At 45.4% G+C, this 27,291-nt stretch overlaps 3 protein-coding genes across 7 annotated transcripts in view; 2 read left to right on the top strand and 1 right to left on the bottom strand.

Moving 5' to 3' along the window:
• The first annotated feature begins 282 nt into the window (after positions 1–282).
• Positions 283–15,003, top strand: APTX (aprataxin). Of its 5 annotated transcripts, none has more exons than XM_083481935.1 (8): positions 283–366; positions 3,098–3,231; positions 5,527–5,573; positions 8,036–8,356; positions 9,286–9,345; positions 9,455–9,681; positions 11,575–11,678; positions 14,705–15,003. In XM_083481935.1, exons 1-8 carry the CDS (start codon positions 353–355, stop codon positions 14,857–14,859), a joined length of 1,062 nt encoding a protein of 353 aa, XP_083338061.1. In that variant the 5' UTR covers positions 283–352; the 3' UTR covers positions 14,860–15,003. The 5 variants fall into 5 exon arrangements, with proteins under 5 accessions (XP_083338061.1, XP_083338064.1, XP_083338063.1 ...); XM_083481937.1 differs by lacking the exon at positions 283–366 and adding an exon at positions 381–440; XM_083481936.1 differs by lacking the exon at positions 283–366 and adding an exon at positions 1,187–1,367.
• A 2,069-nt stretch (positions 15,004–17,072) lies between these two features.
• On the top strand, positions 17,073–19,196 carry ACTL7A (actin like 7A). Its single transcript, XM_083481911.1, has one exon. It carries the CDS (start codon positions 17,478–17,480, stop codon positions 18,702–18,704), a length of 1,227 nt encoding a protein of 408 aa, XP_083338037.1. The 5' UTR covers positions 17,073–17,477; the 3' UTR covers positions 18,705–19,196.
• Positions 19,197–20,717: 1,521 nt separating this feature from the next.
• ELP1 (elongator acetyltransferase complex subunit 1) overlaps positions 20,718–27,291 on the bottom strand; it is a 49,608-nt gene continuing 43,034 nt past the window's right edge. The window contains exons 34-37 of the mRNA XM_083481667.1: positions 25,390–25,517; positions 23,918–24,072; positions 22,242–22,320; positions 20,718–21,481 (exon numbers count right to left, since the gene is read on the bottom strand). Of these exons, the coding sequence (XP_083337793.1) occupies positions 21,414–21,481; positions 22,242–22,320; positions 23,918–24,072; positions 25,390–25,517 (430 nt within the window). The 3' untranslated portion in view covers positions 20,718–21,413. The remainder of the gene's footprint in view (positions 21,482–22,241; positions 22,321–23,917; positions 24,073–25,389; positions 25,518–27,291) is intronic.

The raw sequence follows: 27,291 nt of genomic DNA, 5'->3' as shown, positions 1-27,291 counted from the left end.
AATAAAAAAGCTGGCTCTTTAAAATTAGCCTGGCAAACCTACTCCTGCATTTTTTTTATTAAGGCTTTGCATTCAACTAGTTAAGCAAAAATAAGGTGGAGAAGAATATTAGTGCAATGCAGTCCACACCATACCTAGGGTGCTCCCCAAACCCCATGGGAAATCCACCCCACCCAACCCCCCCACCCCATACTGAAAGCTGCTCACGACCAGCTCCATCGAGCGAGCAACTTCCTTGCTGGGTCCGCCTCCCAGCCAGCTCACGCGGAATCGAAAGAGCGGCTTTGATTGGCTACCGGGCAGCGAAGGCAGCGGCTATTGGACGGCAGCGTCCGGGCGGAGGCGGGCGGCGATGGCAGCGTGGAGGTGAGCGGAAGCTCAGGCGCGGGCCGGGCGGGCGGCGGGCAAGGAGGAGCCGGGGGCCGGGCGGGGCCGCTGGGGTGCGTTGTGGGAGGCGGGCGACGTACCGAAGGTCGGAAGGGAAGGGAGTCTGGAAAAAGGACGAGCATCTCCAGATGGCCCCAATCTGTTGTCATTTTTCCTGTCTCACATTTTGCCCTGCTAGTATGGGGGTGGGGCGTGTCATTTTAGGGGCAGAAACTTAATTTTTGCAAATTTTTTTCAGCGGGGGGGGGGGTCTTAAAAATACGTTTTCGGGTGTGAGGAATTAAAACCTGTTATTTCTGTGATCGGGCAGCATTTAGCTTCCTAAGAGAGTACGCTTGGTGAAGCACATAAACTGCTTTGGGGGAACCCAAGAGTTTAAATGTTACCTTCTGAAGCTGTCAGGCAATGCTAAATAATAATAAAAATACATAATGTAAATGATATAACAGGCAAGTACTTGGTAATATGCTACTTGCCAAGCAAAACTGAATTGTATTAATTTAACCAATCCTTTTGAATCCCCAAGTCATGTGAAAACTTTATTTAGCACTCCTCATTTTGGGAATTGGAAAATTCAGCACACCCTTTTGTGTGCACTCAGGCAGTGGCTCATTCTACCCATCTGAAGGCAGCCCTGTTCAGGGAAGTTTTTAATATGTAACGCTGTACTGTTTTTAACACTGATTGGGAGCCGCCCAGAGTGGCTGGGGAAACTCAGCCAGATGGGTGGGGTATAAATAATAAATTATTATTATTATTATTATTATTATTATTATTATTATTATTATTATTATTATAGAGCCACCCACCCACAATTCCTGATCTGCAGCTATTTATTTCATGCTGAAGTTCATTGCACATTGAACTCCTTGGAATTTATTTATTGGGAAATGGAAACAAGGCTGCAAAAGCCATAACTTTTATTAGGCCAGCCAAAAAAGTATGCAGGCCTTCTGAGTTCTTAAGAGCTCTAATATTGGGTAAGTGGTAAGCAGAACAATAACCTGAAGGAAGGAACTGGGATTTGAACATACCCACACTCCAGAAATCACCCCAAATCATATGCCTATATCTCCAGGAAGCCTCCATGTCCCCTATAAGTGGCTGTATGCCGATAATCTAGTTTAAAACCAATTTTGTGTGCAGCTCACTGTAAAGTGTGATGCCGTCCTCTTTCCCTGCACGTATTGAAAAGGAACGAGTTAACTAGCTGTGCTCCCTCACCCTGACAGTAACCATTGGGCCACCCCAAATCATTTATTTTGAATCACACAAAGAAGCTGCTGCACACTGCTTCCCGTTCAAAATATCCACTTGCGCACAAGGCATTGTATTTACTTATTCAGGATTCATCTGCATTTCTGAACTGAGTAAGAAATTGGGAATTATAATGGAAAACCTAAGAATAATATTTAATTTTGTTCTTGTCCCTTACTCCCAATTTCTGACGGGCTTTGCAGGCTGAGCCCCGGTTAAAATGAAAGCAAATTAATAACTGTTTCACAACTGAATCTTCTTATGGGGGGAGGGGAGAAACTATAGACAGTGCATTTGTAAACATGTCTACTTGGAAGTAGGACTCATTGAACCATGGTAGGCATGTTTAGGACTCCAGTCACAATTCGTTTGTTTCTATTATCATAGCTGAATTTCTATGAACAGTTACTTCTGGTTAACTGTATTCATTTAGCATTTGTATTGACGCACATAGCCCTGTGCCATGGTTAATAGTAGCAGGCGAAACTTAGAGCCTCATCAACCAAAAATCTTAAATATGCATGTCAGAGGCGGATTCCCAACCTTGCTCCTGAAGGAACTTCCTTCTGAAGCAATTATCCTGTAGGAGACCAGAACTAATTTGTGGGTTGCTAGTTGGAAATTGCAGGTATACTTCAAAGCTGAGGCTTAATCAATGTGTTAAAGTAGCAAATGTTAAAAGTAATGAGATTGTTCTACAGGTTGTATTCAAGTATCTACGAAATCTACGAAAATCTACGAAAGCAAATATATATATATATATATATATATATATATATATATATATATATATATATAAACAACACTGTTACAATGTGTTTAGTCAAGTGCTTGTCCTTTTAGGATTTTTGTTTATGGAGCTTAAGCATACTTACCTGAAATTAAATCTTACCAGTTCTAATATGACATTTTTAGGTAAATAATTGAGGTTTGATTGGTCTTGTGCATGTAATTTTTGAAACTATTCTGTATCTTAATGCTATTTCTGCACTGACGAAGTATTTGTGTTCTGTAAGTCCCGGTTTTCTTCCACCTGCAGAGAGATTGAATTCTAAATATTTTATTTTTGTTTGAGACATTTATATGCTGCTTAATTATTTGCATTTCTAAGCAGTGTGCATAAAAACAAACCACAGGAAGTGGGATGATAAAACAACAACAATTCATCACAGAACAAAACATTACTTTAATATTCCCTCTTAAGCAAGAAAGTCTCAGTAATGTGCCTTAGTCAAGTTCAGCAAGGAGGGTGCCTGTCTAATCTCAGCTGGGAGTTCCACAAGCTTGCACCCGCTACGCTGAATGCAAGATTAAGAACTATCCAGTGAGCACTGTAAAATAAAATATAGATTTTATGGGAAACATGTGGCTCGCTTGTTCCCGAGCTGAATTTAAGATTCACTTAGTAAAACTGAGTATTTATATTTTTCCCTTCTTTCTTTTCTCCCCTGAGCACAATGCGTGTGTGTTGGCTTGTGAGCAAAGATAGAGCCTGTCAGCGAATTAAACTGCCACATTTAGAAATGGTGATGCTAGGGCGTGGGCCCGAAACGGAGATAACAGACAAGAAGTGTTCCCGAAGACAAGGTAAAGTGGAGATGAAGGTTGCAATCCTAAACATGCCAGGGAGTAACTCCCGCTAAACTCAGTAGTCCTCACTCCTGAGTAAAAATGCTTAGGATTGATTTTTTTTGGTGTAGCGTCATAAGTTATTTGAAGCTAAATAGTTTGCAGGGGGTGCTGCTATAGGGCTAAAGGAGAGGCTAAAAGACCGAGAGCTTCTACTAAACTTCCTAGGGCTGCAGTCCTAACTCCCACTTGCAAAATGTTACGACTTATTTCATAGTAGGCACAGTTAGGATTGTGCTGTTGTTAATACAGTCCTACCTTGGATCCCAAACGCCCTGGATGTTTTGGCTCCCAAATGCCGCAAACCTGGAAGTGAGTGTTTGTGAACGTTCTTTGGAACCTGAACGTCCGACGGGGCTTCTGCGGCTTCCAATTGGCTGCAGGAGCTTCCTGCAGCCAATCAGAAGCCGCACTTTGGTTTCCGAACGTTTTGGAAGCGGAACGGACTTCTGGAACGGATTCCATTCGACTTCCAAGGTACAACTGCAATAGGAAGGTGACACAACCCTCTGTTTGCCACATCAGATTGAGAAAACCAAAATGGATCACTACAAGAAATACTTTGAATACTCTGAAGAACTAATGCTAAGTAACATTAAAACCTCCAAAATTCTCTACATTTCGCAGAACAAAATAGAAGCTCGGGAAGTTACTTCATATAAAGACTAAGAGGCAGAGGTGCTGGATTCCCCCTTTCCACCAACTGCACCTGATTTGGCACACAGAGTTGGTGGAGAAGTCAATCCGTCACAAACTTGTTTGTAGAGTCGCAGTGCCAGGCCAGCTGATAGAAATACGGTTCCTGTATGTCAAAATAAAAAAATTCCTTCCAGTAGCACCTTAAAGACCAACTAAGTTAGTTCTTGGTATGAGCTTTCGTGTGCATGCACACTTCTTCAGATACACACGAAGAATGCATGCACACGAAAGCTCATACCAAGAACTAACTTAGTTGGTCTTTAAGGTGCTACTGGAAGGAATTTTTTTATTTTGACTATGGCAGACCAACACGGCTACCTATCTGTAACTGGTTCCTGTATGTGTCTTGCAGAAATAAAATATTATCTGTGACTCCTGCAATGCAGGGGTTGGGCTAGACAACTCTTCCAACTGTGAAATTTTATGAGTCAGACCATTAACCCATTTAGCTCAGTAATATCTACATAGACTAGCAGTGACTCCGGAATGTCACTGGTTTCTCCCAACGCTACGTGTAGACATTGGGGACTGAACCTGGGAAATGATGAGGTGCCAGAACTCATCTGTTGATAAAAATGCCGTGGGCAGAAAAACAAACGGACACAAAAAGAGAAATGATGCCAATACTCTATACCACTAAATAATGTCATAAAAATGCAATGCTTATAATACACCTGTTCTCTATAAGTTTAGATCCCCACCTGCACGTTGCAAAAAGGTCTTCCCTTTTTTGAACATCCTATTAATTTATAGCCTGCAGTTGTCTGTCTTGCATTGGCTCTTCGCACAGGATGTGTTAGCAAACCTGTGCTATAAAATGCAAGTAAGTCGAGAGAATGCTTGATCTGGTTGCCTTTGTTACAGAGCAACACAATCAGTTCACCAACATTTACTGTCTGGATTGATATGGGAAGCAGCACACTGACATTTTGCATCCGTAACTTCTAGACAGAGTGGGCTGGAGCTGAAATCTGAAGTGTGTGTACGCTGATAAAGTTTGGAAAAGGCATTCCCCCCCCCCCAAAAAAAAAGGCTTAGCAAGAATGGGTGTTTTGCTGCAACAGGCACTAGACTATAAGGGCCATCCCCAGTAAATAGGGAGAGGCGGAGAGATGGGTTGAATCCAGCGCCGCATGACCAGGGTTCCATGTGTTACAGTGGTACTTCCACTTCTCCCTGTGCGCCCTTCAAAATCTCAAAGCAGGCAGATCTGCTCTGGAGGGTCCTTCAGTCCTCCGGAACAGATGTGAAACAGCTGGAGTGAAAGGCTGGGCATCAGTAAAGTGTGATCGCACTTCGTGGAGTCATATACTCCTGAGCTTAATTTATTTTCCAGGCTAGTAGAGCAGGCCTTGATTTTCACGGCTCACGAATAAGTTGATGGACACCTGCCGCTTACTTTCTAAATTTAGTAAAATTAAATTAAGGTGTTAGCTCTTTTTGATCAACCTGTCCTCCATCCCCAGTCCTTTCTGGTTAGTATACCCTTCAGCATAAAATGTTGGGGCATGGGGGGGGAGGCCTAACGTCACTCTCTGTCACTTTTCTTTTCAGTACAGCTAAAAGCAGACTGCAACAAAGGGTATGTCCAGGTTAAACAGGTATGTCCTTTCCTTCGCACGCAGGAATGCTGAGAGCACTTTATGAAGCTTAAGCGGAAGGGCAGAAACGCTTGTGTCCCGCGGTTTGCGCCAGATTCATCTGCTTTGAAAGCATAACTTCGCTTTGCACTCAGAAATCCAAAAGAGCTTTGGGCGGCACTTTCAGAGGTCAAGGGCTATCACTGTCCTCACCAACCTATGTTTTTGGACTACAACTCCCATCATGCTGGCTGGGGCAGATGGGAGTTGTAGTCCAAAACATCTGGAGGGGGCACCAGGTGGACGAAGGCTGATCTAAGCATTATATGTAATGAGCCCATCACTGAGTACCTATTTCCCCCTTTTCTGTCTGTTCCCTCTTTTGCCACAACCCATGTTGATGCATTCTTTGGAAAAAGAAATGGAAGTGAAATGAATAATGCAAAGCTTGCAAATATAGGCTCATCTCCTGGATTTCCGTGGTACTGGAGATAGATGTGAGATATTTTCAGTTGCTACATATGGTCCTGCTGAGTGCGGGAAGGGCAGTGTATCTGCTGCTGATCAAAGACATGGTGTTGTTTTCCCAACAAAGTGTAGTAAAATAAAGGGGGTGGGACTTCCATTATTCATTGCCCTGTTTCGAAACAATTTTATGCCAGGTTTGGAACAGATTGAACATCTTCACTTGCATTCAACCCATGTCTTTTAAGTCCCACCTATTAGCTAAGTTATCTTTAGAAAACTCGGCTGCTTCCTCCTTCGGAAACCGGCCTCTTTGTCAGCTTAGACTTCTCTGCCATTCTCACAGCTGTGCCGGGTCATTGCCCAGGCAACCATAGTGGCAAGGAGCCATATGGTACTTGACCTGAAGGAAGGAGACCTGGGCAAAATGGAAGCTGCTTCTTTCTGGCTGCAGGAAAAGGGTGGACTGCGAGGGGCTGCTAGCAGAATTTTCTTTATGTTTTGTTTGGGTCTGACTAAAGGTTGATGAGGCAATCTTTAGATGCTGCAGGGAGGGGCTTAGTTCTCTGACCAGGAGTTGACTTCAGTGAAGGAGGCAGAGTTTAAAAATAAAGCCAAAGATGGACTGTTCTCCCCCCACCTCTCTTTTTTAAAAAAAAAATAGTTTTGTTATTTTGTAAAAGTTCATATAAAGTGTACAGCCTGCAGACACAGAATGCATGCGGCAAATAACACGACTCAGTCAAGAGCAGATAAGGAAAAGAAAAGAAAAAGTACCCAGACTATTAGTCAGTTCCAACATAACCTTTCTACAATGGGAAATGAGTTGGGTGGTCCATCTCTGCATTATTATTAACATAATAAATCAATTGAAACCAAATCTCATCAAATTGGTCTTTTTTAGAAGCATCCCTAATCACCAGCAGTGATGAGGAAGTCGTTCTGAAAGAGCGATATTCCGTACATTGCGAAACCAGGAACCTTGGGAAGGACATATCCCACCCCCACCCCTCTTCCATCAATTGTGAGCCTCTTTATTACCTTGGTCTGCCTTTGGATTTTATTGGCACTGAGATCCAGCAACGCTGTCTCCAGTTGAGTGGAAGTAACCCGTGTCACATGGAGCAAACATTTCACTATGTGCTAACGTTTCACTGACTTTATAGGTAACAAGAGTGCTTTATTGCTTTGCCCAACCAGTTTCTAAGACCTACCCTGCTTGGCGGAAGTGTATTTCACTCCGCTTCCTTTTCATAAAGTGGCTTTCATCCAGAATTCATACCCGTCCGAGAGGAATAGCCAAAGTAAGCTGAATTTATCTGACCCCCCCCTTTGTTCCTTGTAAGAGGATTACAGTACAATCCTATACAATCAACAGAGAAATAAGCCTCATTCCATGGGACTTACTCCCAGGTACATATGTATAGGACTGATATCTTAGTCTAGACTCAAGACTGAAGTCGATAGAAGGAAGGTCGATGAAGGTCTATAGGCTGAGGATCCACACCTTCCCACTGCCGGCACCTATGCCCCCCCCCCCCCGCAAAAGCCTCCCCAGAAGGCTGCCCTGTGAACAATAGGGTGGGACGCAGGGGGCTGCTGCAGGGAGGGGAGGGTTCCCAAAATTGGGAAGATTATGCTCCACTTCATATTGTTCAGGAGGAGCCCCATTTCTTTCCATAGAGGCTTTGGGGGGGGGGCGTTAGGCAGGTGAATTCATCAGGGCAGAGGGAACAGGCAAATTTATTTCCATGAACTGCTTTAAGTTAACATATCACGGGATCCAACGCAATATTCCTTTCTAAAGTTTTGTACTGTTGTAGCGAATGTGTTGGATCGCCTACCACAAAGTAGACTTGTTCATCCCACTTGTGGTCCACTGCTAAAATGGCCAGGTTGTCAGTCGTTCGGGTGTGTAGGAAATACTACATGTCCTTCCATGGATGCGGTATTTAGCGGTGTGAAAGTTCTGGTTCAGTTGCAAAACACCAATTCTGGCATTTTCTTTTGCTCCAAAGATAGGAGTCAACCCAACCAGCGTTGACCTAGTGGATATTGGCAAGGACCAGGAAATCAAACTGAAGCCAGGGCAAATTCTCCATATCGTCAACAATCTGTACCCGTACACCGTGCAATTCTCGGAGGAAATGGGGGCTTGTGGTGGTAAGGAGACGGTGGAGCCTAAAGGGGGGAAAAGAGCACAGGATGAACTTGAGACTGGTGGCATGGAAAGCATGCCAGGCAAACACGCAAAAATGGAGCAAATGGCCCCTCAAGCCTGCGATTCCAGCTACAGCAGTAGTTCTGTTTCTTCAGGTGGAAGCTCTGTCAACAAAAAGGTGAGCCAGGAAATATTAGTGGTAACCCCTGTGGTAGTACAAGTGGGTGGGTGAAGCCGGTGAAGCTCTCCTTTCACTGCAGGACCTGAGCAGTAGGTGAGATAACATTAGGGCCTTATCTACATTACAGACTTAAACTGGTGCAATGGTCATTTGCTGCTGTCTCCTTGGAGTTGCACTTCAATGTAGTGGAATTAAAGGCTTCTCAGCACCCTCGCCCAAGCAGTTCCTATAAATCTTTGAGGGGAGCTATAACACTGAGACTGGTATAATAACCCTGTTGATGTGTCTGCAATGTAGATCTTAGTAGGGGCAAGGGCTGTGCAAGACCTTGATATTGGGGCTTGACTTTTGGGTTTGTGTGGTAGGCGTAGAACATTGAACAGTGCTGCCAGACCTCACAGTTTGTGGGTAATTGGTGTTCCCGACTAGATCAGGGATTGCCTGTCAGTCACACATTCAGATAGGGCGAGGTTTGTGTGTGTGAACCTGTAGTCTTCCGAATGATATATATTGGACTGTAGCCTCCATCACCCATGACCACTGGCTATCCTGCCTGGGACTGATGGGAGCTGGAGTCCAGCAATGTGTGGAGGGCCATAGGTTCCGCACCCAAGGCCCTGCCATCGTGAAATGGGGGCAGACAGAACGCATCATCTGAGTTTCTGCTAATCTTCATCAAAGTACTGCTGCATTTTGGGCTATTTGCCTACTACTGTTGCTCCGAGGAACGACCTGAGAGTTACAAATATGTTGGCATTCAGTGCTCTTTCAGAATGCAATCAGAACCACAAGTGTCTCCTACAGCTATTCTAGCTATGTGACTTGGCTCTTTCAGGCTGCAGTCTTAAGCATACTTAACTAGGAAGTGCGTCCCATTGAACGTTTCCAGACTTATTTTATCAGAGTTCCTGTGTTTTGTCCTATAGGCATGTTTGGAGTACTGGGCTCAAGGTCTGAAGGTTTCCATGCAAAACCCAGATATGCAGGTAAGGATCTCATTCCTAACTTGGGTCACCGTGGTGCCTGAGGATATATATGTGCTCCGTGATAGCAAAATCAGTGCAAGACCGTAGGACTTCTGTGTTTCTTTGCTAGGTCTACAAGGATGAAAAGGCTGTAGTTATCAAGGACAAGTATCCGAAAGCTCGCTATCACTGGTTAGTGCTGCCGTGGCAATCCATCTCTACCTTGAACAAAGTAACTCAGGAGCATCTCGAACTTCTGGAGCACATGCATGCCCTTGGAGAGAAGGTCATCCAGCAGTGCCCTGAAAAAGACCGCTTGCACTTCAGACTGGGCTACCATGCCATTCCCAGCATGAGGTAATCCATAATTGTGTTTGGAACCGGGTTGTGCCCTGTTGGTTCAGGGCGAAGGCCCATTGTTATGGACCGGCTGGAGGCAGAGGAGTGGTGGAAGGAACCACCTGGAGAATCCCCAAGGGAAGAAGTCTTGGAATGAGGGGATTGGTGGTGGGATGACAAGGAGTGGTCAGAGGGAGAAGAGAGAGCAGACTGGGGGGAGGAGGTGTCGGAAGCTGAAGAGGTAACAGGGTTTAGTGAGCAGGAAGAGGCTGTGCCAGAAAGCAGCCCAGAAGCAGAGGCTGGAGAGGGGTGGAGCTAAGAGGCAGAGATAAGGCAGACAGCTGAAGAAGCCAGGGGGTCTCCCCCTCCTGCTGTGACCAGCTCCTCTCAGTACTAGGAGAGGTATGAAGAGAGTAGAGCAAAGAGAGACTTGGGAAGGACCCAGGGCAGCAGGAGATTTAGGGAACTATGGTAAGGTTACCAGATTTTTTTCAATGAATCTGGGGACACTTTTCAACTTCCTGCTAAATGGGTGGATTTTGTCAGGGAACTGATTTGTAAATCCGGGGACTGTCCCTGGGAAACGGGGACGTCTGGTAACCTTAAGCTATGGGAAAGTGGGGACCTTCAGTCCCCACAACTGCCTCATAGGGGCAAGATCTACTGGTACGAGTTGCTGGGCTCATTAGGCCTGGCTTACTGAGTTGGCCTGGCTTTCCTTGAATAAAGAGTTAAGTTCCCTGATGCCGTGTAAGTTATTGCTGACCCGCCCCTGCCACCCATCTGGTCCAGCATCCTGGTCTCACAGGGGCTGACTAGATGCCTTTGGGAAGCCTGAAAGCAGGACAGGAACGAAAGAGCGCTCTTTCATGCTGCCTTGCAGCTTGTATTCACTGGGGGTAGTACACAGCCATGAACACCAGGGCTCCCCAGGCACAGACCCTGGAGACAACTGTGGGTGGAATTCAGCAGAGTGGAGCCTGCAAGCGATGAGCAAGGTCCATCTCACAAGGTGACTTCTCCATCTTCTCCCAGGGTTTCCCCCAACCCTCAAGAGCAGATTTAGAGGGCGCAAGGGGGGAGGTAAAGGAGGAGGGAATCCCATGGCAAGTGGACTTTGTTCCTCGCACCCAGCAACTTAGTTAAATCCCATTCTGTAAATTTAATTCTGGCAACTGGCAGGTGCCCAGCACGCTCTGCCGGGTGCCCACTGGAGAGAATGCCTGCCTCCCCTGTGGACGCTTGCTCCCTCCTGCAGATTTGGTGCATAGCAGAGGGGTTGGGTAGCACATGGCTGGTTTCTTACTTTGTCCCACATATGTCCACAGTAAGGAAGCAGCAAACGACGAAAAATAATGGTTGGCTCCGGCGACACGCCAGAGTTTGTCAACCCTTGAGAACGCTTGTGCCAAAGCTGTGTTTCTGCCACTGCTGCTATTTTGGACGCAGCACATTCCACGAGTTTACAGGCCAGATTTAGCCCACTCACGGCTTCTCTATTTCTCTTCTAAATTTGTGAAGTGGGAGTAGAAGTGACTTATTTCAGAAGGCCGCAGTGACAACATACAGCATAATTAAAGTTTGCTTGCCATAAGGCATTCTGCACATTACGGCAAGCTCTAAAAGTGCTTAATTGTAATCATTAGGTCTGTTGGCCAATTAAGGATTTGTTTATTTTTCAGTTGAGAAGTAATCTTGTTTTATAACCAGATTAACTTGTTTGTTAATTGGCTAAATCAGTTTGTGGAATACCAAAACCTCAGTTTATAGGTGCTTTTTGAAATATGTAAGTATGAGATGCTGTAAACAAATTTCCTACCTTTTGTTAAAAGGAAAGGCCACCTTTAATAATTCGTTCATTACCTATTACAGCAACATATAACACACATCCTTGTTGTGTTGCTTTCTCAGCCAGCTGCATCTTCATGTCATCAGCCAAGATTTTGATTCCACGTGCTTCAAAACCAAGAAGCACTGGAACTCTTTTACAACAGAGTACTTCATAGACTCCAAAGGTAAAAAAAAAAAACAACCTGAGCCATCTCTTCTAAAATTACTCTTTATTTGTGAGTGTCTGTTTATTTGTCTGTCTTGTTTTCTCCAAGAAACCTAGCCATGACCACATCTTTCACATGCAGATTAAGCAGGTGGGAGGGTGTCTGATCTTTTCCATCTTGGGAGCAGGATAAAAAAGGCATGTAATAAGTAGTGTAGCTTGGTGGGGGTGCTGAGAATTAGCTGTTAAAAATCAGTCAGTACCCCAAGTAACCCGCCCCAGACTTGCAGGCTACACCTGGGAGAGGAAGCTATTATTAAACCTCGTTTGGGGTGTAGAGATTCCCCTAGGAATTATTCTGTCACCCCCTGGCTGTGAAACAGGATGCCAGAACTTTCCACCATTGTTTTCCAATATAAGACACACTGGCATCTTGGATATAGAAGCTATGAAATGGGAATAGCTCAGTTAGTAGAATATGAGACTCTTGATCTCAGGATTGTGGGTTTGAGTCCCACACTGGGCAAAAGATTTCTGTATTGCAGGAGGTTGGACTAGATGACCCTTAGGGGTCCCTCCCAACTCTACAGTTCTGTTATTCCATGATCACCTGATGTGGGCCACAAACAGCCCAAAAGAGAGTCTGCTGCCGCATGGAGAAAATTGCTTGACCCACAGCATTTGAGCAAATCACCGTGTTGAGACAGCTGGCATATGGAGCAGCTTAAAGCAGCATCTGTGTGGCCACTAATGTATACAGCTTAGTTTCCCGTAAATGAGAGTTGCTATAATAACATGGAGCCAGGGGAGGGACTGTTCTAATGCAGAGATCTCAGTCGCTAGAAGCTGAGCCACCTAGTCTCAAAGTTAATATGCCAGTTGCAACGGATTCACTCCCCTGGTCTTGCTCCCCCCCCCCCCAATCCACCTCCACTGCTGCTGAGAATTCTGCTGTGTCTTTGCATCAGATGTTGGCCGGATCATTGCAGATTACCCCATCCTCAGAGGTTTCCTTTTGTGTCTCTGTGTGAGTTAGTGCTCTGGTCACACGCCTCTTTCCAATGGAGAGTGATGCATATCCTTTCATGTGCCCAAAGCAAACATGTTCAGGTCTGAGGTTTAGAATGCTGTTTTCCTCCAATTTTATTTCAAGGGCAAAATGTATCTTCCCAGTACAGTGGTGCCTCGCAAGACGAAATTAATCCGTTCCGCGAGTCTCTTCGTCTAGCGGTTTTTTCGTCTTGCGAAGCAACCCTATTAGCGGCTTAGCGGATTAGCGCTATTAGCAGTTTAGCAGCTATTAAAGGCTTAGCGGCTATTAAAGGCTTAGCGGATTAGCGGCTAAAAGGCTATTAGCGGCTTAGCGGCTTAGAAAAGGGGGGGGGAGCGAAAAAAAATTGGAACACTTGCAAGACGTTTTCATCTTGCAAAGCAAGCCCATAGGGAAAATCGTCTTGCGAAGCAGCTCAAAAACGGAAAACCCTTTCGTCTAGCGGGTTTTCCGTCTTGCGAGGCACCACTGTATCATGTTTGGGAAGCGATGCATGAGAATGCAATGGGACTGGCAACAGATATATTTAGACATATAGTGATGTAAACAAAATCTGCTCCTTTTCCCTTATGGGGTATCCAAGAGCCCTTATAGAGTCCTTAAGTGGGTTCCCTATCGGTAGGAGAAAATAACAGAGGCCAACCAGAGAATATTGGGAAGCAAAGCAGCTAGTAAGCCTGATCTTTATTAAACTTGCAACACTGTCCTCTCTCACCATATGCAGGAGGGAGGAGGAACCCAGAACAAAGGTATGCAAGCCCTTATCTAGACTTTTGAAATTGCCCACCCTGTAGTTCAAGACCACCCCCAAAACAACATACATACATCACAGAATGAGGCGGTCTACAACAGAAATCCTGTTTGTCAGGATACCTGATAATGGTCACTGATTGCTTACTTGGGCAGCCTGGCCGTCTTTAGTGATGGTAAATACTTTAATTCCTGAATCCAGGTCACAGGCTCACCCTATTCACACACAAAGATGCCCTAAAGACAAGTAAGCAAAAGACAATGGAGGAGAGTTTTTCCCATTTCCTTCCTCCTTGCAGAGAAACATTTGAGGTCAATTTCGGAGAGTCAAAATGGTTTCAGGATTGTTCTCCTGTACTATTTCAGACACGTTTACATACTGTAATGGTTCTAGGGGTTGCTCATGCGTAAATCGGCGCCACACCTGGGTGGGTTGCCTGAGTGAACCCTTTCTGTCTGGACAGCCACACGCCCGTGACTGTCTCAATCGCTGGCAGAATCCGTCAGTGGGCGTTTCTTGAACTTCTTCCAGCAAAGAAGCTCTTTGACGCCTAGTCTCCGCCTAGCCTCCCTGTGCGGAAGCCTTCTGCGCAGGGAGGGTGTGGGCAGCGGAGGACCCGTGCTCTCCCCGCTGGTCTCTGGCGAAGAGTCATGGAGCCACCTCGCCGATTCCCCCATCTGCCCCCCTTTTCCCCTGGTGCTACGCTGATTTCCTTCCCCAGAAGATGTGCTGCTTCTCTCCCTCCCGGGACGCTCTCCGGAATCCCTCTGGAGCCCTCCCTCTCCCTCTGGCTCCGATGGCAGTTCCCCGACACATACTTATGCATGTGGTTTGCCTTGTAAATTTATGAACATTTACCGTATTTTTTGCACCATAACACTCACTTTTTTCCTCCTAAAAAGTAAGGGGAAATGTCTGTGAGTGTTATGGAGGGAATGCCTACGGGTGGCATGCCTACGGATTTTCCTCCTCTAAAAACTACGTGCGTGTTATGGTCGGGTGCATGTTATAGAGCGAAAAATACGGTAATTTATATATTTGAGACCTTAAATTCTTATAACAATCAAGCAGCTGTTTCCACCAGCAGAATGTCATAAGAGGGAATCACTTCCCTCCCATTCACACAAGGAGCAGAGCTAAGCGTTGGCACACGTTTCCTAACTTTTAACAAAACAGATGTGGCCGAACCTGTAATCTCAAATAAAACATGTCTGTCTCTCCTCTCCCCCACCCCAATTTCCAGATCTGATTGCAATGGTGAAGAAGAAAGGGAGAGTAACTGTAGACAAGGACGTTGCCAAACTCTTGAACCTGCCTCTGAAGTGTCACGTGTGCAAACGGCAGCAACCAAATATCCCCCAGTTAAAGGAGCACCTGAAGGAACATTGGCCAAAATAAGATGAAGAACCGCTCTTCTGATCCGCTTTCTACGTTTTACTGATTGTTGGGTTAACCGGATCCCAAAGTTGACATGCTCATTTTAATTTAAAGTCCATACCAAGTTGCTTATTAAATTGCCCACAAAGGTGCAACTATTTAGAATGGCCGGGTCTGCTTTAGTGCGACAGATTGTGGAGGTGGTTTGTGATGTCTCTGGTAGCGCATGATGTTCTTGGGTAGGTGGAACCAAAAGGAGTAGCCTCAAACCCTTTCTAAAGGGCATTTATCTTTTGGAGCGGGTGGGGCTGGATGGGAATCAAACTGGGTTTTATCTTGTGACCAAAATCTCTTCCCCTTCAATAGGGCTGGGTGGTAATCTGGTTTTCAACATCGTGATATATCACCATCTAAACATCGTGATATATCAATAGATCACCATGTCTGAAAAAAGGATGGAGCTGTGTAGAGACACTGGCTGGCTTCACGGTTTTCCCTGCATTGTGATTTTTGGCGGCGCCTGCTCTTGTGATTCACTGCTCACTGCATGAGGCAGAGAAGAGTTAACGAACTGCAGGAATCAAGAGAAACATTGGCTGGCTTCACGGTTTTCCCCACATTGTGATTTTTGCATAGCACACACAAATACATCATGATTCGCGATACATTGCCAGGTCAAAAATTATGAAACCGATATCGCAATACGGATTCCAAACTGGTTTTGGACAGGGCTGCCTTAAGCACATGTGGCAGCGAGGTGCAGAGATCCGCCCGGTGCCCCCTCCCTCCAGGTCGCTAGTCCCAGGCGCGCAGGAGGGCTTGGTTGCCCCCAAACTCGCGGCGCAGAGCCGCCCACAGCAGAAGAGCCTGCCGCTGCGCTCGGACGGACAGGTGGGCTCTTCCCCGGACTCAACTCTCAGACCCCGGACTCTCGGCCTGGCGCCCCTGAGAGCCCAGCGCCTGGGTGCCCTACACCCCTAGTGCCTATGAGTAAGACAGCCTTTGTTTTGGATAATATATTGATATATCACCTAGCCCTACCCTTCAGTACTTTGTAACAAGATCTCTCTTGGAGATCAAATGACTGGCAGGGACACCTTTTAAACATCAAGCAGAAGTCCCTTTTGAAACCTACCCTTCAGAAAGGGCCAGTGCCACTACCACAGAGAGCTCCAAAGGCTCTTCCTAGATAGTCAATACAGGAGGATACCATACTTAATGGTAAAAGCTTTCAATGTGGGTGGGGAAACCCTACAGCCCTTCTGGTGTTTGACTGCAACTCCTACCTTCCCTGATCATTGGACATGCTGGCTGAGGTTCATGAGAGGTAGAATGGCAAACATGCTGTAGTCCAGGAGTGGGTATTAGGCTGGTGGTGATCTACTGGTACATCTTTTGAGAAATTTGCAGTAGATCACCAAGGGGTTGACTCCTAATTATCTAACGACTAAAAATAATTTCACCCAGCCTGCAAAATTAGGTGGCTAACAAAATGCTTGGTGAGGGAAGCAGATTTTTGTATGGAAGAACTTACAAACTCGCTTCTAGTACCCATCTCAGATTCCTGGACTCAGCCTGTTCCCATTCCTGAATTATTAGTGTATTTCCATCCATCTGGGACACACTTATGCCCTCGTCTCTGTTTGCTGGACCTCGGAGTTCTAGTGTGACATGGGGGAACCAAGTAGATCCTGTAAGCCTGAACCCCTGTTAAAGGCCATGTTGGTAACCCGAAAGGGCCAGATAAGGCCTTTGGGTCTTTTTTCCAATATTCCTGTTATCCTAGAAGAGATCAAGATGCTTAAAGAGGGGGTTAACTGAGTATTCTGAGGTATACAGTTTCACATTGTATTCCTAAGGCTATTCCACAGATGTTAGCTGTAAGCCAGAACACTTAACAACTAATATACCAGACGCTTGCTCACTTTCATACTGAACCATCGACAAAGCGTATCTACAACATGCCCAATAAATTACAAATCAAACAAGAGTACCAGCAATTGTTAGTTTATTTTGGCAAACCCCCAGGAGCTCGTCCTACTCTTGAGTAGGACCCTGGTAGAGACACATGCCTGACTGGCATGTTCACTCCCTCCTGGTCAATCGTTTGGGAGCTTCAAAAGCTTTCTTCTGCCCAAACATCACAGCGACCGATGCCAACAGACACCGGCACACTTAGGGATCCGCAGAGTCTTCGCAGCTTGCGTGACAGACCTCAGCAACTCAGCATTTTGGCTAATCTACTTTATTTACATATAAACACACACGGAGCACTGCAACATGGCTCCCTCTCTCTCTAGCATCAGACAGCAAAGAGAAAAAGAACAAAGGACAATAGTCCCACTTCACGGAACACAGTAACACAAACATCCTGTCTTCGTCACTTCCCACTCCGTGGAGTCAAAACATACACCGTCATGTGATCCCATGACTGCAATCATGGAGCAGGAATTCTAACAAATTCCTTCAGTGCGGACGCATATTATGACCATTTCTTGCTTGCGTCTGCAAGGTGGATGATGTCATAATGCACAATGCCAGTGTCATCAAGGTTCTGAAACCCACTGTGGGCATTGGCACCTGTTTGAAATGGAGCCCAGCACCTAGAGAATGGGCGTAAATGAGAAACGAGACAGAAAATGTCTAGCCGAGGAAGTGCAAGTTCTGGCTCCGTGCCGTTGAAGAGGGGGCCGCTTATGAAGCCTGGCTCAGCCAGGGCTAGAGATGAAGGGGAGGCAACTCCAAGGATGGTGGTGAAGGAGACCAGAGCTGTCGTCGTAGACATTGGTACTGGCTCCTGCAAGTGTGGGTTTGCTGGGGAACTTAAGCCAAGCCATGTGGTCTCCTCGACTGTGGGCAAGCATATCCAAGAGACGGCAAAAACGGGAGACAACAGGAAAGAGACTTTCGTCGGCCGAGAACTTCGCGATGCAGGAATACCCCTGAAGCTTGTGAACCCTTTGAGACATGGGATCATAGTGGACTGGGATACTGTTCAAGACATGTGGGAATATCTTTTCCTGAAGGAGATGAAGATTCGGCCCGAGGAGCACGCGGTCCTAGTATCAGATCCGCCCCTGAGCCCTACCACCAACAGAGAAAAATACGCAGAAATGCTCTTTGAGAGCTTTTGCACTCCTGCCATGCACATCGCTTACCAATCTAGATTGTCCATGTATTCCTATGGCAAGACGTCGGGTCTTGTCGTTGAGAGTGGTCACGGTGTTTCCTACGTGGTCCCCATCTATGAAGGCTACACCATGCCAAGCATTACTGAAAGGGTCGACTATGCTGGGTCCGATGTCACACAACACCTCATGAAGTTATTAAATGACTCCGTGAACTTGTTCACAGAGAGAGACTGGCACATTCTGGAAGATATCAAAGAGAACCACTGCTTCACTTCCGTGGACTTCCAACAGGAGACAACAGCACCTTCCAGGAAATACGAGATGGAATATGAGCTTCCTGACGGGCAAACCATCATTATCGGCAAAGAGAGATTCCTGTGCTCTGAAATACTCTTCAAGCCGTCCTTGATAAACTCGCAGCAGCTGGGGCTGCCTCTCCTCACCATGACTTCCCTCAATAAGTGCGATGTCACGCTCAAAAAGAACCTGATGGGCAACATCTTGTTGTGTGGGGGCTGTACAATGCTTAAGGGCTTTGCTGACCGCTTCCAGAGAGAGCTGATTAAAATGTGCCCAAATGACAATCCCATTTCATCAGCTGCCGCTGAGAGGAAAACGTCTGTGTGGACCGGAGGCTCCATCTTAGCCTCCCTTAAGGCTTTCCAGCAGCTCTGGGTTTATAGGAAAGAATATGAAGAACGAGGTCCTTTTTACATCTACAGGAAATGTTTCTGAGCTCCCACCACTGATTAAACTCTTACACATACACACACACAGACACACCCCTCAAGCTAGATGCAGAGAGGCTAAAGAAGTCTCACACCCGCTTTTCAGTTAGTACCCATCAAAAAGTTACTTGATCTGTGAGCACTAATGGACTTACTTTCCGTTCTCCCTGTATTAAAAGCCCATAGTAAACACTCTGCAGTTATAACAAAGTGGTTTTCCATTTCTTGACACAAAGCGGCACAGCAAATTTGCGCATAGGTAAGGCCTTCCTGCTGGATCCAGTCGTGAGTTATGTCACGTTCTCAGGAAGCAAGTGTAGCATCGGGCTGGATTTCTGTCTTATAGAAGAAACGGAAAACTGGAATTATTTTTGCCTTGCGTTCCAAACGGTGATGGAGTTGAGCATGAAACCACTGCCCGCTAAGCCAACATCTTTCAAATATTTTTGCTTGGGGAAAAGGACGAGCCTTTTCACTTATAAAATGTGTTAAATGTGAATTAGTCAAAAGTTGTGTTCCTTTCAGGGATGCCTTACTCCTTTTCTAGCTCAAGAATAGCAGTGCAGAGCGAAACAAACAAAAGTTTAAAGTTGCTATATCAATACAGCATTTACACACGCACACAATCAGGCATAATCCAACACTGCAATCCTATACACACACTTAGGTAAAGGTAAAGGGACCCCTGACCATTAGGTCCAATCGTGGCTGACTCTGGGGTTGCAGTGCTCATCTCGCTTTACTGGCCAAGGGAGCCGACGTACATGTGGCCAGAATGACTAAGCCGCTTCTGGCGAACCAGAGCAGCGCATGGAAACGCCGTTTACCTTCCCGCCAGAGCGATACCTATTTATCTACTTGCACTGGCGTGCTTTCGAACTGCTAGGTTGGCAGGAGCAGGGATCGAGCAATGGGAGCTCACTCCGTCGTGGGGATTTGAACCACCGACCTTCTGATCGGCAAGCCCTAGGCTCAGTGATTTAGACCACAGCGCCACCCGCACACACTTACCTGGGAGTAAATGCCATTGAACTAAATGGAATTTGGTTCTGAGTAGGCATGCACAGAATTTATGTTGTGAAAAGCCCTACTCTTAACTAAAAACTTGAGGCATACTTTGCTCTTTTCAGTAAGATATTTTTCTTTTTATTGCGGGCAGAGAGAATTGTCCACCTTCAGAGAAGTCCCTTTAATAATTCTGCCCCCCGCCTCATGTTTTGATTTCATTGAATTACCATAATGGCCTGAATATAAGCCACAGCTTTAAAATTAGAAGGTGGGGGGAAGGAAAGAAATACCTGAATATAAGCTGCTCCATTCCTCACTGCTCCTGGCTGCATACTGGTTGGGGGCGGGCGGGGGGGAGCCGCGCCGCGTTGCAGCGGCTCTTCCCCTTCCACGCTCTCTCCTTTCCTGGCCTTAGGGGAGAGGACGGGGGACAATGTGTGGGGCAGGCGCCACTTCATCACGCTCCGGGCACTGTTTGCCCTGCGCTCCTGACTGCATACCGTAAGGTCACGAATATAAGCCTCACTTTAACTTTTCACGGTTGGAATTTGGGGGGGAAATGTGGCTTATATACAGGCCAATACGGTATATGTTTTTCATTTATTACGGACCTGGAGACAAGGACTACCTTTAGGCACCAATCAAAACAGGTGTCCCCAGGTGTAGTCAGAGGGAACATAATGCAGCCAATTTGCTGAAGTTACGCCAGCCTGGATCTAGGCTGTGCCTGGATGAGAGAGCACAAGGGAATCCCATGAATGCCACCCTGAGTACTGTGAAGGCAATATAAAAATATTAGTATTATTTTTAAATTTTTTAAAAAACCACACAAATAAATACATAGTGTAAGATTTTAGTTTTGCTACTAGAAAACATCTTTCCATAAAAGGATTACGTGTGCCATTGATTCATCTGCTTTTGCATGGAAATTCCCGCCCCCTCCAAAATGCAGGTACTAAACTTTGTTCACAAAGAACAGAGGAACCAAAAGATACAGAGACCCAGAATGGGAAAAGGTGACAATGAAACTTTATTAGCCCCTCTTTCTCCTTGATTTTGAGAAAAAGGGGCAGCTCCTATAAATATGTTGTCAAAACATGGTATTTCAAGGTTAGAAAATCCACCATCAGACACTCAATTGATACAGCTGTGGTGTGGTTTGTACCAGGAGTGATGTGCTCTTGGGGGAATTACAAAGCGCATCTGGTTCCGTGGGTGCTTCACTTTTGCTATGCAGGGTAACCGATGTCCGTATTTGCGTTTGAGTTGGGTGTCCTTAAAAGACAAAGAGAAGTCGCCATTCAGCCTAGAAAACCACAATGCAACTAAGGCGCCGTTCTGCTTTCAAGTTTTAAAATATCGTTTTGTGATATCCACTGCCAAAAAAGGGACCAAAGAGCAAAAAAATGTTGTTTTGAGCCAACAATTTTAAATAAACAGATGTTGCCTGCTTGTTTTGCAGAGGCTTTTGTGTTTGGTTGTCCAGGTAATCCATCTGAACTCAGCAGCAGGAGAAAAGAGGAGGGAGGAAGGCAGGCCATAATTCAGAGCTATGTAACAAGGTTGGTGAGCACTGACTTTGGCCTGCCAATCCCTTATCACTTCAGGATACATGATCAGCTGCAAGATCTGGAGAAGGCACATATTTCAGAATCTGAAGACACAGAAATACAGGCGCTCAGTCCATCTAACAGCTTCAGGGTCCAGATTATTGGAGAAGGTTCAGTTTCCACTGGATGCTTTTGTTGAGTTTGGGAGGTATAAAGAATTCAGGATCTGGGAGAGAGGGGGGGAAACAAAAGACAATACTAATAATTATTGACAAAAATAAGCAGGGAAGCAAATGCATTTTACATGTAGTATGGGGATTGCAGAAACTGAAAGGAGATGCAAATGCCGAAACCTCACAACAGCATTTTTTTAAAAAAGAAAAGGGGGGGGGAGAGAAGGAACTTTGTGAGAATGAAAATCATTCCTACAATTCCACCTGCTATTGGAGGCATACTTAAAATGAATCAATGAAGAGTATAAAAATCTGGCATTCCCGTTTTTAATCTCATTGCTTTGTGATCAGCACAGATGGTTTCTGCCTCATGGTAACCATATTTAATCAAGATTAATCACCAAAAAACTCTGTGTAGTTTACATATGATCAAATATTCATTACAAATACCAATAAAACCAAGCATTTTAGATAATGAAATTACATGGTATGAATTGTTTTATTTACTTATTAGGATTTTTATAGAAACAGAACATAATATGAGTCACAAATCAGTAGGGGATCGGCTCCGGAACCAGTTTTGAATGCTAGGAGCCAACTCAGGAATATATGAAGAAATAAAGAATAGTGCCTCTGAGCATGTGTAGAGTATGTTCCCTCAGCTTTCAAAATCAGAAGCAGCTTCCTCCCCACCCTTTGGGATTAGAGGATTTCCAGTCAAACAGGTTTTCACCTATATGTATACAGAAATTAAATGCTGAATTCAATCACAGTAACAATTGATTTGTGTAGCATATAATTTCTCTCACCCACCTTGTGATGCTGGAGCCATTGTCTTTTGCTGATTGTAGGCCGCGCTTATGCTATTGGCAGTTGAATTGGGACCCAGGATCTAAAATTGCAAGGATTGGAAAGTGGCGCAATTAGTCTGTGGCTCACTAAACATGCAATGCTAAGCCCAGCCATGGTTTAGTGTGCCCTACTGCTGCCATGCTACCCAGGGCTAAGCTGTGGTTTTGCTCCACATTATGTCTGAACCCAGGTTCGTGGTTTGACTCCTCCAGACAGATCACAAGCTATAAACCCAAGAACAGGTCTGGGTTACAGCCCTGGTTCAGACTATATGCTAAGCCAAGCCAAACCATGGTTTAGCCCTGGGTAGCACAGCACAGCACAAAAATGACCAGGAAGAAGCAAATTGCTGGCAGACTCCTCTCTTCGAATCGGCATATTCATATAGTCATTCAAAGTCATCGTTTGGTTTAACACTATGTCAATCAGGTCTATGTCTAACAATGAAATTACCCTAAAAAGTGGGGGTCGTTTTATACATGGATAGTGCATAGGGTGGTCGTTTGATTGGTTGCTGCCACGGCTGTCAGCAGCTATCGGGCATGTTATTGGTTGCTGCGTGCGTCAAGGGCTGGTTTTGATTAGCTGATGCTGTGGCAATACAGTGGGTGATTGGCAGCTTCTGCCGGCAAGGGGACAGACGAGAGGCTGATTTTCCGCTGCGTGTGGGTGAGTGATTTTTGGCAACCCCCCCCAAAAAAAATAAAGCTCAACAAAAAAGCCACCTCCCTCCCATTTTCTTAAATTTGAGTCCCCCAAAATAAGGGGCATCTTACACATGGGGGCATCTTATACACAGAAAAATACGGTAATTGCTCCCTCTGGGTAGTCCTTGTCAGCACCGTGATAATTGGGAGAGCATGCCAGATCATAGAATAGAATCATAGAATCATAGAGTTGGAAGAGACGACAAGGGCCATCGAGTCCAACCCCCTGCCAAGCAGGAAACACCATCAGAGCACTCCTGACATATGGTTGTCAAGCCTCTGCTTAAAGACCTCCAAAGTAGGAGACTCCACCACACTCCTTGGCAGCAAATTCCACTGTTGAACAGCTCTTGCTGTCAGGAAGTTCTTCCTAATGTTTAAGTGGAATCTTCTTTCTTGTAGTTTGGATCCATTGCTCCGTGTCCGCTTCTCTGGAGCAGCAGAAAACAACCTTTCTCCCTCCTCTATGTGACATCCTTTTATATATTTGAACATGGCTATCATATCACCCCTTAACCTCCTCTTCTCCAGGCTAAACATGCCCAGCTCCCTTAGCCGTTCCTCATAAGGCATCATTTCCAGGCCTTTGACCATTTTGGTTGCCCTCCTCTGGACACGTTCCAGTTTGTCAGTGTCCTTCTTGAACTGTGGTGCCCAGAACTGGACACAGTACTCCAGGTGAGGTCTGACCAGAGCAGAATACAGTGGCACTATTACTTCCCTTGATCTAGATGCTATACTCCTATTGATGCAGCCCAGAATTGCATTGGCTTTTTTAGCTGCCCTGTGACTACTTTTTTTCTTCAAAATGAAAAGTGGTTAGCTGCGGTCTTAGTAATGAACCAACAAGGCTGCCAACAGCGTTTAGCCCCTTGTGCTATAAGCAAAAGCAGACAAGGCAAGGTAGTGATTACTCAGTGAAATTTGTACCGGGTTGGCTGGGATCTGCTGCAGATCTGGTGTCCAGATTTCAAGGAGGGATTGCTCCACCAAGCGAAGGGTTTCCTCAAAGGCTTGCTGCAACTCCTGGGCTCGCCCGTCATAGCCAAAGAGGACGAGATGTTTTAAAAGGCTGTGTATCTCACCTTGGGAAGAAATTAAAGCCCCCCATCCCAATTATTATAAGTCAAAACTGAAATTCTTTCATTACTTTGCCCTCCAAAGCCAGCCTGGAAGTACCACAAGATTTAGGGAAGCTTTTAATGTTTAATAGATTATTGTATTTTAATATTCTGTTGGAAGCTGCCCAGAACGGCTGGGGAAACCCAGCCAGATGGGCGTGGTATAAATAATATATTATTATTATTTATTCTACAGAATCACCCTCTCTCCTGGGCCCACACATAATAAGCACCTATTCCTTTCCTCTGGAAAATAAAAGGGTCTGGGGGTCTCTGCAGGACCTATTCCCTCAGGGACATTCCAATCCCCATCCCTGAATATTCAGGTTTCCTTTTAAGAAACAACAATAGGAGCCTTTTGCTCGATGAGATGTGAAGGCAGGAAGTGCAAACTGCCTTGTACCTTATTGATCAGTAAGAAGCAAACAACTTTTAATGTTCAGGCCAAATATGTCAATGGCTCTGGCACTTCAAACATTTAATATATTTTCCTAAGTCTACTTAATAAGTTAAATATGTTGGGAATGTATTCTAGAGATGAAGGCAAACCAAGAAAAAAAGGGGGGGGACGTGGGTATCACTATTATTTTAACATACAGTGGTACCTCGGGTTAAGTACTTAATTCATTCCGGAGGTCTGTTCTTAACCTGAAACTGTTCTTAACCTGAAGCACCACTTTAGATAATGGGGCTTCCTGCTGCCGCTGTGCCACCGCTGCACAATTTCTGTTCTCATCCTGAAGCAAAGTTCTTAACCTGAAGCACTATTTCTGGGTTAGTGGAGTCTGTAACCTGAAGCGTATGTAACCCGAGGTACCACTGTCAAGGACTACGTCCTGACATGTCAGAAGCTGGAGGTGCTCATCTTCAGGGAATATTGAGAACAATAACAGAGAGAAGTTCAACACCTCAAAATTCAGGCTTCTTCACGAAGTTAGCTAGCCTGTGTCAGGTTTTCATTGTTAACCTCTTCAGAGTAGCTTCAAATCAGAATTCTCCAGCAGCGACATGAACGTTGGCCTCAGTAATCCAGGATCCATGCATTTTTGTATTACTCACTTTGTTATTGGTCATTCTGTCACTTAGGCTTATCCATTAATGAAGGCGGCCTATAATTCAGAGCCGCTGCATTTAGAAACTCTCTCTAGAAATTGTTAATTCCTTGCTCTTTGTGGGGGGTTCCGTTCCCCACTCCCCCCCCCAAACCAGGCTTTTAAAGAATTGGTTCCGAGCCTCTTCCTTCAGACGACATCCAAAGTTCGAAGAACCTCAGTGACTAACCTTTTAGATTGTCAATACTCCGGACTATTTCCCCTAAAACTTCCAGGAGTGCAACATCCTCTAAGGGGCTCCCTTCCTTGAGACTGTGTTTCTTACGCTCTGCCTTGCGACGGTTCTTTGACGAGCGTCTACAATAGATGAAATGCCATGAGACATCTATACACAACAGTGAAGTTGGAGTTCTTTGGGGGCGGATTTTTCTCCTCAAACTTGGGTCCCCGGCTGTTTTTTTGGGACTACAACTCCCATCATCCCTAGCTAGCAGGACCTATGGTCATGGATGATGGGAGTTGTAGTCCAACAACAGCTATGGACCCAAATTTGGAAAAAAAAATCTGTTTTACGAGGAGGAGATAAGAGGGAAACCATAAATCGAAAGGCAGATTGAGGAGAGCTTGGTTTTGTTGTCAATACCTCCACATGTACTGCGGAAGGCTAGCATTTTAGGAAGAAGCTAGAACCTGTAGTCTGGATGTGCTAGTTTTTTTATGTGAAGGAATACTGGTTTTAGCAAATGGGTGGTACAGGCAGGCTGAAGTGGTACAGCCTCAACCAGAGTTTCCCAAACTTTGGTCTCCAGCTACCAAATTCCCATCATCCCTGTCCACTGGTCCTACTAGCTAGGGATGATGGGAGTTGTAGTCCAAAAACACCTGGAGACTCCATTTTGGAAAACCCTGGACAAGACAGTTTTACTGCTTACGTGAGAACTAGCTTTTAGTTTCAACCTCTTGTTGCTATTTACCTATCCCTCTATTTTCCCACCACCACTGAAGATTCAACGTCTGGGGTACAAAGAAAGGCAGGATCATTGAAATCTGTGCAAGAGAGAGCAATGATGACCCACCCATCTTATGTATTTATGTGGGGCTCCTTTGAAGGTGACATGGAAACTACAACTAATCCACAATGCGGAAGCTAGACCGGTGACTGGGAGCAGCCGCTGAGACCACATAATACCGGTCTTGAAAGACCTACTTTGGCTCCCAGTACGTTTCCGAGCAAAATTCAAAGTGTTGGTGCTGACCTTGAAAGCCCTAAATGGCCTCGGTCCAGTATACCTGAAGGAGCGTCTCCACCCCCATCGTTCTACCCGGACACTGAGGTCCAGAGCCGAGGGCCTTCTGGCGGTTCCCTCACTGCGAGAAGCCAAGTTACAGGGAACCAAGAAGAGGGCCTTCTCGGTAGTGGCACCCGCCCTGTGGAACACCCTCCCACCAGATGTCAAAGAGAACAACAACTACCAGACTTTTAGAAGACATCTGAAGGCAGCCCTGTTTAGGGAAGCTTTTAATGTTTGATGCATTACTGTATTTTAATATTTTGTTGGAAGCTGCCCAGAGTGGTTGGGGAAGCCCAACCAGATGGGTGGGGTATAAATAAATTATTATTATTATTACTACTACTACTACTACTACTATTAGGGCACCACAGGTCTGCAAGTGGGGAGCATGTGTTTAACCATACAACCCAAGTAAATAGTCAGACTCTATAATAAACTCAGTACCACCTAACAGCAATACTTTCACACAGAGTGCGTGTACTTGGTTGTTATCAGCACGACACATAAAACACGAAGAGAGATGTAACACTGAAATTACACATACACTTCTGTAAAACAATGTTCCTTACAGGTGAAATTAGGCAACCATTCAGGTTAAAATGTTGCATGGATGAAGCAATTACAGTGGTGCCTCGCAAGACAAACAGAATCCGTTCTGTGATTCTCTTCGTCTAGCGGTTTTTTCGTCTTGCGAAGCAAGCCCATTGACGGATTAGCGCTATTAGCAGCTTTTAGCTGCTTTTAGCGGCTTATCTGCTGATCGGATCAGCTGATAAGCGGCTTAGCGGCTTAGAAAAAAGGGGGGAAGGAAAAAAACCAGCAGGAACTCGCAAGACGTT

Source organism: Podarcis liolepis (assembly GCF_965112155.1).
Source record: "Podarcis liolepis genome assembly, chromosome: 17".
Classification (NCBI taxonomy): Eukaryota; Metazoa; Chordata; class Lepidosauria; order Squamata; family Lacertidae; genus Podarcis; species Podarcis liolepis.
Note: the sequence above shows the minus strand (reverse complement) of the source record. Positions and strands in the feature narration are given on the sequence as shown.